Raw genomic sequence first — 10,330 nt, 5'->3', positions numbered from 1 at the left:
CCTATTCAAATAGTCTGATTCATTTGAAATGATGAATTAGTTCAGTGATACAGATAAAAAAAATCATGGATTAAGGGGTCTTTGCAGAGAAAGCACAAATTAGGATGTTTCTTAAAGTGTTGTCTTGATGGATGGGTTGAATTTTCACAGGAGGAAGTGGCGGTAAGAGCCTAAGGGTGAGCAGCGCACAAAGCTCCTCCTCTTGTCAGTGTTCCACGTACAAGGCTTGTGCAGCAAGGTGGCCTGATGAGGGCACAGAGTGTGACCATGGAGGGCACAGGGTGTGACTATGGAAGCTCTGCCAGATATATGGAGGATTGATTTCCTTCCCTTAATGCTTACAATCCTCATTCGATATCTGTGCATCACTACAATGTAATCATTATAACACATGTACACGTTGTCCCTCAGGAACGGCTAATTCTTTGTTGTTGAGCAAATGATTCCTTTCACAATCTGGGCCCTCCCTGATGTCTTCCTCTTCTCTCACTCCAATCCAATTTCTCAGCCAGCAAATGGTCCTCCACAGCACACAGAACACAACACCTACCATTTCTTCAGTCCATAGATCTTCTCTGTCTTTACCTGACTGACACGCATCCTTTCAGCACTCAAATAGAATTTTAATTGCCCTGTGAAGATTGCCACGATTACCCACCGCCCTGCCTGTGACACTGAGGGACTTGTCGCTCTTCATGTTTCTTAACCGTCATGGCACTCGCCATACTGCATTGTAATTGCCTGTGTACTTGTCTGTAAACTACTAGACTGTCAGCTCCTTGAGGGCAGGGACTGTGTCTATCTTGTTCACAGTTGTATCCCCAGCACCCAGCACAGTGCCTGGCATATTGTAGGTGCTTAATAAATATTTGTTGAATGAAAGAATGAGTTAAATTTATTTAATTAAGTTGAAGCAGAAAAACATTTTCTCCTTAAGAGTCCCTGGGTTGTTGTAAGAATCTTGTCAGGAGAGTCTTTTCCTGGAAGCCCCAATAAGAGGCAGAGTCCGAGATCAATGCAAACACAAGAGGCTATTATTGATCCGTCATGACGGGGATCTACCTCCCTTGCAGAAGAAGGAGACCTTGAGCAGCAAAAGCAGTGGGTGTTTATACCGTTTACAGAAGCAGACTTCAGCAACAGCGATTAGTACAAACTTGATTGGATAACAGGGTGACCTTTAAGTTGATTGGCTGGGTGACCAGGGCTAAGCGAGGGGACCAGGGCCAGACCACCGGAGTGAATTTTTCGTTTGTTCTGGTTACTGTGACCTGTAGCTCTGATGGCTTTGCCCCAGGTGCAGGCTCCTAGGAACAGTTTCTAGCTGTGTGTTTGTGGCTCTCCCTGGAAACTCCAGGCGTGGGTGGGGGGGTGTCAGGTGCTCAGGCCCTGAACACAAAATGGTGTTGATTTGGTCTCTACAGTGTGATTTAGATATAGAATGGGTTAAAATAAAACTGAAAGTTGACTGATATTTTCACTTACAGTGAGGAAAATAGCTGAAAAGAAACACACATAAATGATTTAATAATTTTTTAAAGACCATGCAAAGAAAAAAATTTTTTGGCATATTATGAAGGGCAGTGGGCCTGGCAAGGCACTGCCTGCAGTGATTTGATATACTCCCTAATTTGATGGTCAGGTTCCCTGTTTACTATAACTCTGTAGCACAATTTACTTAGCCAGAATATTGTCAAGAAAATTACTTGATTTAGAACAAGGATTAAGCTTGGTGCTTAAACATACTTTTAAAACATCTTTCATTTAAGATTGGAGTGTATTTGTGTTAAGAGTTATATTTTTACTGCACAAAGTAATTTTGGAAAAAAAGAGAAAAGAATAAATTTTATACCTCTCTGGTGCCTTAGTGGCTGAATTTTTATTTAACTTGAAAATGTGATTTTAAAACATGTAAAAATTAAGGCAAGTAAGATGGGTCTGTACCTAAAGGTGGTCGCCATGCAAGCCTGATGACCATCCATTTAAAGTTGGAAGGAGAACTGACTCCATAGTGTTGTCCTTTAGCTTCTATACATGTAATGTGGTGTACATGTATTCACACATCCTTACCATATACACACAAAAATACTACATTAAAAGCTTTAAGTTTAACAGTTGATTCCACAAAGTGGAAGACCCCAGGTACTGCACAAGAAAAATCAGTATTTAGTGAAATTAATTATTTCAAACAAAAACAGCTTAGCAGCGCCATAAACTAAGTAATCTATACGGAGTGTTGACCCTGGGGAGAACTAAAGAGAACCACCTTGCAACAATCAGTCCCACTTTTTAAAAATTTGTTTACTTATATATCCATTCACTTTACATCCAGATAACGCCCCTTCCTCTCCTCCCACTCGGCCCTGTTCTCCCTCTTCCCACTATCCCTCCTCCCCTACTCTGATAAGGAGAGCCCCAACAAAAACAACAACCCATACCAGCACATCAAGTCTCATCAGTAATGAGCACATCTTCTTCCCCTGTGGCCTGGTAAGGCAGTCCTACCAGGGAGAAGTGATAGAAAAGCAGACAACAGAGTCCATTCCCCTTTTCTAGGGGAATCACATGGAGACCAAGCTTGTATGTGTAGAGGGCACAGGTTGAGTCCATGCATGGTCCTTGGTTGATGCATCAGTCTCCACAACCCCCCTGGGCCCAGCTTAGTTGGCTCTGTTGGTCTTCTTCTTGAGTTCTTGTCTTCTTAAGGTCCTTCTTATCTTCCCCCTCTGTACCCCACTCCATGTTTGCCTGTGAGTCTCAGCATCTGTTTAGATCCTCTGCTGGGTGGAGCCACTCAGACAGCAGCTACACTAGGCTCCCATCTACTAGCATAACAAAGTGTCATTAATAGTGTCAGAGGTTGGCTCTCTTCCATGGGGTGGGTCACAGGGTGGGCTAGGCATTGATTGGACATTCCCTCAATCTCTGCTCTATATTTATCCTTGGACATCTTGTAGGCAGGGTAAATTTTTGATCAAAGATTTTGTGGGTGGCATGGCATGCTTCTTCCTCCACTAGGAGACCTGTCTAGTTAGAGGGTGTTCTTTTCAGTCTCCATGACTGAATCTACCAGGAATCCCAGCTAGAGTCATGCCCATATCCTCTCAGAAGCTTACCCTGTCTTACGTCTCCAACCTAGGGTCTGTATCTCTCTGTAAGCCCTTTGTCCTCCACCCTTCATCCCCACATCTGATTTCTATGCTCATTTCTCTCCTCACTCCCTCTCCTAGCCTGTTCCTTCTCTTCAGCTGCTTCCACTGTCTATTTTGAGTGAGATTTAGGTATCCTTCCTTGGGCCCTCCCTGTTACTTATCTGCGTTCCCTCGCCTACCTTGTTCCCTGTCTTAAACAACTTCTGCTGTCTATTCTTTTTCCCCTTCTGAGTGAGACTTAAGCATCCTTCCTTGGGTCTTCCTTGTTACTTATCTTCTTTGGGATTATGAACCATAGTATGGTTATCCTGAACTAAATGGCTAATATTAACTTATAAGTTAGTACATACCATGTGTGTCTTTGGGGGTCTGGTATACCTAACTCAAGATATTCTTTTCTAGTTCCTTCTATTTGCCTGCAAATTTCATTATTTCCTTGTTTTTAATAGCTGAGTAATATTCCATTGTGCAAACATACCCAAGTTTCTTTGTCCCAAGTGAGACATTTCAAGACAGCTGTTTTATGCAATGATTATGATATCATAAGAAGAAATAAGAGACAGAAATTTTATCTCAGATAAACAGAAAAAGAAAGTGCTTTCTGTGAAATAAAAAAAAAACCTGTTTACTCATTTATTTCACTTGGCCTTTATTTTCTTTGAAAGTGGAAGAAAATTCAAAACCTAATGAACTAATGACGGATGAGATAAAGAAATACAAAAATGAAGGAAGTTGAGTAAAGGAAAATATTTCAATCCATTGGACACATTGTCTTATTTGAGATAATTTACCAATTCCTATAAACTGTGTATAAACCTTCTAAAGTGGCCATTCTAGACTCCAAGACGTTTAGAAAGTATACTAACATCAACTCCTATATCCACCAAACATTTTTTTTCAACACCATTCATTTGTAATATTAATTTGGGTCTTTGATCATAAACTACTGTTTGCTAGAACACAAATTTTCCAGTACCACCAAATGCCCATGTGTTTTGTATTGGAACAGCTTTGCCCTTAATGTAAGGAAGCAATAGCAATTAGGCAATTCTATCCTCTGCATTAATGTGTATCTCCTTTTTTACATGTGCCATGATTTTAATTTTTTCCTTGCAATTCCCATCTATACCTGGATGCACAATAAATCCTTGAGAAGTTAACCCACTTCTTCCCATAATCATCCCTACTGTTCCTGAAGGCAAAGTATCATAAACACCAGTAGTTATTTTGAAATGTTCAACTTTTGGGGATAGTGTAAGAGGTTTATCTTTGGCCAGACACAAAGCAGTGCTGCCTTCAATAGTGTTCATTAGATCAACAATATTTAGTTTTGGCTTCCCTGCCTGCTTGTTACCTACTGGCTGATCAAATGAAAAAGATGGTAGTTTTTGCTACAGGGTCTTGAGCTGACAGTCCCCTCAGTTCATTTCCCAATTGCAAGAGGTTACCTTGTATGTCTCCCCTGGATTTTCATTCTCTAGTCAAATGATCCCTTTCAACACAGTGTCTACAAAAACCAGGGAATCTGGACATTCCATTGCACCTAGAAACTGCTTGTGTCTATGAGTGAAAGTGCCCTATTTCTCAGAGTTAACACACCTGCCACTTTGATCTCTGAGGCTTTTAACATTACAATTTCTTTGAAAATGACCAATTTCACCACAATTAACGCACTGGGTATTTTGATATCTGAGACCTCTAGCTATGGCTTGTCCTATGAAATTGGCATGATACTCCTTGAGATCCAGTATTAGTTATGTCTCTTATCCATTTGTCTGGAACTACCCATGCCTTTAATGGTATAATTACTCTCTTACATTCAGTATTTGCATTCTCAAATGCCAAGGTCCATCAACCTGTGTTGATATGGCTTTTTTACGGCTGAACACAATCTCTGTAAAAAGTCTATGAAGGCTCCTCCAGGGTCTTGTATTATCTTATTGAATTAAGTATATCTTTTCCCGGGATCATCAACTGTATTGCAAACTGTTAAAGCTGTAACACAACATTGTTATATTAAGGCATCATCAGATCAGATTTGTTCTTGTAGGCCAGCATAATGCCCTTCACCAAGTAATTGATCTTTAACAGTATTGATCCCCCTTGCTACAACCCTCAACCATGATAACCTCTGTAAGTGCTAAAAAGCAGTGGTCCTCAACCTGTGGGTCACGACTCCTCAGACAAACCTCTATCTCCAAAAACAGTAAATATTTTCATAACAGTAAATAACAATCATGAAGTAGCAACAAAAAAATTTTATGCTTGGCAGTTACCACAACTGTATTAAGGTGTCAATAGAAAGGTTGAGAACCACCGTGCTAAAGGAATGTAGCAATAAGTTGACTCCTTATAATATTCTAGCATACTCAAGAGATCAGTGCCTTGCTTAGCCATCAACAGAAATGCTTCCCCCTGCAGGGGATGAAAACAAATATAGAGAACCACAGCTGTAAAATGTGCAGAGACTTAGAGACCTTGGAAAACTCAGTCCTAAATGGGATGGCTTCACCAAATCCCTCCCCTACTTATGAATTCAGAGACTGTGGCAGAATGCACAGGGCATGCAGAGATCCAGACCAAGTGGGGTTCCAGTGCTGAGAGTGGAAACAGACACATGGCCCCACCTCTAACTAAGATCTCTAATTGATGACTATCATCAAAGGCAAAAAATGGTCTTCTCCAAAGGAGTCTTACTGGGTATACAAACTGCACTGAAGGGCAGGCCCAATGTCCAGCAGTAAATTCTAACACAATATGAACTTAATATTGTTGGAGATGTTTAGTCTCATAATTCTTTATTTTGGCTTCTTCCTTCCTTGTTTTTTATCTATTATGGTTTCTGGTTTTATGTCTTTAAGGTTTTTATATGTGTGTGCATATACCTCTACTTGTGTGTGTTCCTGGTGCACTTTTTCTTCTGTGTTTGTGTTTGCTTTTTAAAATTTTTTGGTTTGTCTTTTTATTCTCCTGTTCATTGTTTATGGAGAGAAAGGTGTGGAATTGGATGAGTGGGGAGGCGGTATGTATCTGAGAGAAGAGGAAGGGGAAACCATGATCAAAATATACTGTTTGAACCAAGCGTGGGGGCGCAGGCCTTTAATCCCAGCACTCGGGAGGCAGAGGAAGGCAGATGGCTGTGAGTTTGAGGCCAGCCTGGTCTACAAAGCGAGTCCAGGACACCTAGGGCTAACACAGAGACCCTGTCTTGAAAAGAAAAAAACAAAAAACAAAAAAAACAAAGAAACAAAATATACTGTATGAAAACATATTTTCAGCTGGGTGTGGTGGTGCACACCTTTAATACCAGCATTTGGGAGGCAGAGGCAGGTGGATCTCTGTGAGTTCGAGGCCAGCCTGGTCTACAAAGCAACTCCAGGACAGCCAGGACTATAAGAGAAACACTGTCTCTAAAAATAAAAAAAGAAAAAAGAAAAAAAGAAAGAAAGAAAATAGAAAAGAATATTTTCAATTTAAAAAAAGAGGAGTAGATATAAATAATATGTCTGGTATGTAGTACAAAGTCATATATTAGGGTTTCCTATAGGGTTTCCCCCCATGCTGAGTGATATGTACCCTTGAATGATAAACTTTCAGACAGGAAAATTTATTTCTATGGTAGAAGCATTTAATAGAATTATAAAAAATAACACTATTTCAAAATCAGGATAAGTAACCATGAGTATGTTTTCCCTTTGCATACACATATGAAAACATGATTCTAGCCATTCTTAAATTAACAAGAAACAAACACAGAATCAAGGTAGTGTGTCAACAGACGTGTTGCATTAAAGCTATTGGCCCTGGAAAACAGAAAACACAAAGTGAACTCGTGCAACCATGTCCAACCTCACTGTGCATCAGAAAGTACTTTACTGTGAGAAACCACCATCGGGACACTGTGGGAAATCATCAGACGAAGTCAGCCCTTTGCGTTCAGAATTCCCAGGTTTAGTCATCCTGAAAGGCTAAAGATAAAAACACACTGCTGTATGATGCATCAGCCACTTGCTGCAGGATTTCTGTGAACTTCAGATTCTGGAGTAAGAACGTATCTCTTCACAGACTTCTGTAGGTTTTTAAGCAAAACGAGGGTTCCCTCTCACCATAGCACACAGTTAGTACTATCATTTCAACGTCACTGTTCCTGAAGCAGAGGACATTCAAATGACTACTCTTCATATCAAAAATCAATCAATAATTCACTGGGCTCAACATCATCGACTACTGTCACCATTTGGACACTGGTAACATCTTTACTAGCTCTGACATTCTCTTACATAGCATTTCAGAATACATGATTGAAATGGTACATCCTTTATTCAAACTAAGACTTCAAAGGAGGAGGAACTAAAGCTTCCTGATTGACTCTTGAGGGGACTGCCTTTCAAAGTGACCCAGTTTAAACAATCTCAGATGGTCCCAGGACTGCTTCCAAGTCTCAGGCTTTTGACAGACAACACCATGGGAATAAAGTGCCTACAACCTCCCTATATTCAATATACTACACAGTCATGTCTCACAGTTAAAATGCTTTGGGCCATTTAAGTATCTACCCACATAAATATCTGGGGTTTTAATATCCTAAAACTGTAAAACACAGGTATAGAGGTACAGTTAGGCCAGGGCAAAGTTTCTCAAACTTGGCACTAGTGAGATTTTGGGCTGGGTAGTTCTGTCCTGTGAAGAGAAACCTATGTTTAGCATAACCTGTACCCTCTACCAATTGGATGCTAGTAGCAGCCTACTCCCATCTACTTTGTCCACCAAAAAACGTCTCCATACACTTGTCTTCCGGGAGCCCAAACTCCACTTGAGAATCACTGGATGGGAACTTTACTCTAGACAACACTGTAAACTCGGGGTACACAAATAAGACAGGACTCTATACAGCATTACTAATGTGAAAGAGTCTAGCAGATCCTCTGCGGTTCTGTTTTATGCTGGGCAGAGCGTGTAACATAACAGACTACTGAAGCACACCGCTATCGATGTAGTCCTATCTTTTTCGTACTAAAAACACTGACATTAAATGGGGGTGGTGATGTGTTAGCTAATCCAGCAGCCATTTTACATGAACTAATGAGGAAAGCTACCTTTGGTGGGCAAAGGAGCAAGAGCAGTCAAGGCAAATGCCCTTCCTTCTGAATCCGCAGTCTCTCCTTCTCCACCTGCAAGCGCTCCTTTTCGATCTGTAGCTTCTCCGATTCGAACTTCAAAAACTGCAGGCGATCTTTCTCCAGCTGCAAGCGCTCTCGCTCAAGTTTCAGCTTCTCTGCTTCTACGTCCTGTGGCAGCAGCATGGACTTCTCCGCCTGGCCAAGTTCGTTTTCTAGGGCCGGTTTCTCAGTGTTGACCAGCTGCAGCCTCCACTTCTCTCTCTCGATCTGCAGCCGCTCCTTCTCTAGCTGCAGGCGCTCATGCTCCAGGTCCAGGTGACGCAGGCGCTCCTTCTCGATCTGCAGCCGCTCCTTCTCCACCTGCAGCCTCTCGGCTTCGATATCCAGTCGGCGTTTTTCCAGCTCCAGCTTCTGTTTCTCTATGTTCAGGAGCAGATGTGGCTCATCGTAGGTGGCTCTGGATGGTGTGGAATTGAGGGTGAAAAACTCGTCAATGTGAGGGAAGTCAGGGAGCTCACTCTCCCTCCTGGAATCTGGGATGACGGACGACAACATTTCTTCCTCCTCCTCAATCTCAAACTGAGAAAAAAGAAAAAAGCTAATTCAGTATTTGCTTTTACGTTTGTCATTGTGAGTCTGCTCCATTATTGGTCTTTTGATTATTATTATTTCATTTATTACATATTTTTGTACGTGTGTGTAAGTGCAGGAGAATGTGGGCCACAGCACATTTATGGAGGTCAGAGAACAACTGTTTTTCTGGAGTTGGCTTTCCCGTTCCACTATGTTGAAAGGGTCTTTCTCATTTACCATGCGGCAAACTTCAGGTTAGCACACTGAAGCTTCAAGTCTATTCTGGCTTTGCCATGGAATTTGGGGGTTACAGATGCATTTCACCGCATTCAGTTTTCAGAAGTTCCAAGGATACCATTTAGCCACTGAACCATCTCCCCAGCCCTGCGTCAATATTCTTCAATGGATTTCTATGCTGTCTGAGCATACTTAATCTGAACTATTAGGATTTTTAAAATTACTTGATATCACTAAAATGTATCATAGAGGTAACTACTTTCAGGTGAGAAGGCATTAAAGGACACGGAGAGAAAACGGAAGGATTGTTCGCTACTGTCTGTGATCTTGAAGATCTGGGAGCTTCCTCAGCGTGTCTGGATCACTGGTGAAGAAAGAAAACATGCATCACAGGTTAATACTTACATCTGGGCTCTGCGGATCCCTTTCTTCCTCTTCCACTTTGACCTCAGTTAGGGATCCACTTGCATCCCGGAAATCTGCCACATTCTGCCAGTCAAAATTCGCATCATTTCGGAACGCAATTTTTTCATCTATCTCTTCAGTGAGAGAGTCATCTAAATCAGACGTGGGCAGAGGAAACCCAGAACCAACCAGCTTCATATTGGCCTTCATTCGCTTCCTTTTCATGAGCGCGCGCCAGTCGAGGTACCGCCTCTTCACCTCGGTTCCGGTCCTCTGCTCTCCTTCCCCGACAGCGTTTACGCACTGCGCAATCTCCTCCCAGGCCATTCGCTTCATCACATTTATCGTCGTGTTGAGCTGCTTGGAAAAAATGACTTCTTTCCTTTTGGTAATTTCTTTCAAAAGGGTCTGAGTCTCCTGAACACTAAAATTGCTTTTCCTTTTCCTTTTCAACTGCTTCATTTTTTAAACTCCAGTGCAGGTTTTAATGGCAAAAAGCTGGGCAAAGTATGCGAATAGCGTATTACAAAAAACAAAACCCAAGGACAGCACCTTGTTGGCTCTTAGTTCAAAACCCCAAGGTTTAGGTTCATCCAGTCATGGAGGTGGGTTAGATACCTAAAGGAGAAAAGTTAAGAAAAATTCAATCGACCTATAACAGCAAGCAAAACAAAACCTGTCTCAATGCAGCTTGACACCACAGAGCTCAAATAAACTCTAAAATTTGATTCTCCCTCAGTTTACCTAAGCACATCTCTTAAGTATCACAATTTGGGCTCATTTATGTGAAAATATTTCTGCAGCAAGTCATAACACAAAGAATATCCTGTTCTGAAGCAAAAA

The 10,330-nt window shown here is 41.5% G+C and overlaps 1 protein-coding gene across 1 annotated transcript; it reads right to left on the bottom strand.

The window, feature by feature from the left end:
* Nucleotides 1–8,250: 8,250 nt before the first annotated feature.
* Msantd4 (Myb/SANT DNA binding domain containing 4 with coiled-coils) lies at nucleotides 8,251–10,129 on the bottom strand. Its single transcript, XM_051155875.1, has 2 exons — nucleotides 9,488–10,129; nucleotides 8,251–8,851 (listed from the first exon to the last, which is right to left on the bottom strand). The coding sequence occupies exons 1-2, from the start codon at nucleotides 9,947–9,949 to the stop codon at nucleotides 8,276–8,278; spliced, it is 1,038 nt and encodes a 345-aa protein (XP_051011832.1). The 5' UTR covers nucleotides 9,950–10,129; the 3' UTR covers nucleotides 8,251–8,275.
* Between the last annotated feature and the right edge of the window lie 201 nt (nucleotides 10,130–10,330).

This window comes from Acomys russatus, chromosome 14 (assembly GCF_903995435.1).
Source record: "Acomys russatus chromosome 14, mAcoRus1.1, whole genome shotgun sequence".
In the NCBI taxonomy this organism is placed as follows: domain Eukaryota; kingdom Metazoa; phylum Chordata; class Mammalia; order Rodentia; family Muridae; genus Acomys; species Acomys russatus.
This window is presented reverse-complemented; position numbering and strand designations above follow the sequence as displayed.

Excerpts from the sequence above, each read along its gene's own strand:
- Msantd4 (XM_051155875.1), bottom strand. The coding sequence starts at position 9,949 with ATGAAGCAGTTGAAAAGGAAAAGGAAAAGCAATTTTAGTGTTCAGGAG. Across the intron at positions 8,852-9,487 it reads GGGATCCGCAGAGCCCAGAT|TTTGAGATTGAGGAGGAGGA; the intron begins GTAAGTATTAAC and ends CTTTTTTCTCAG.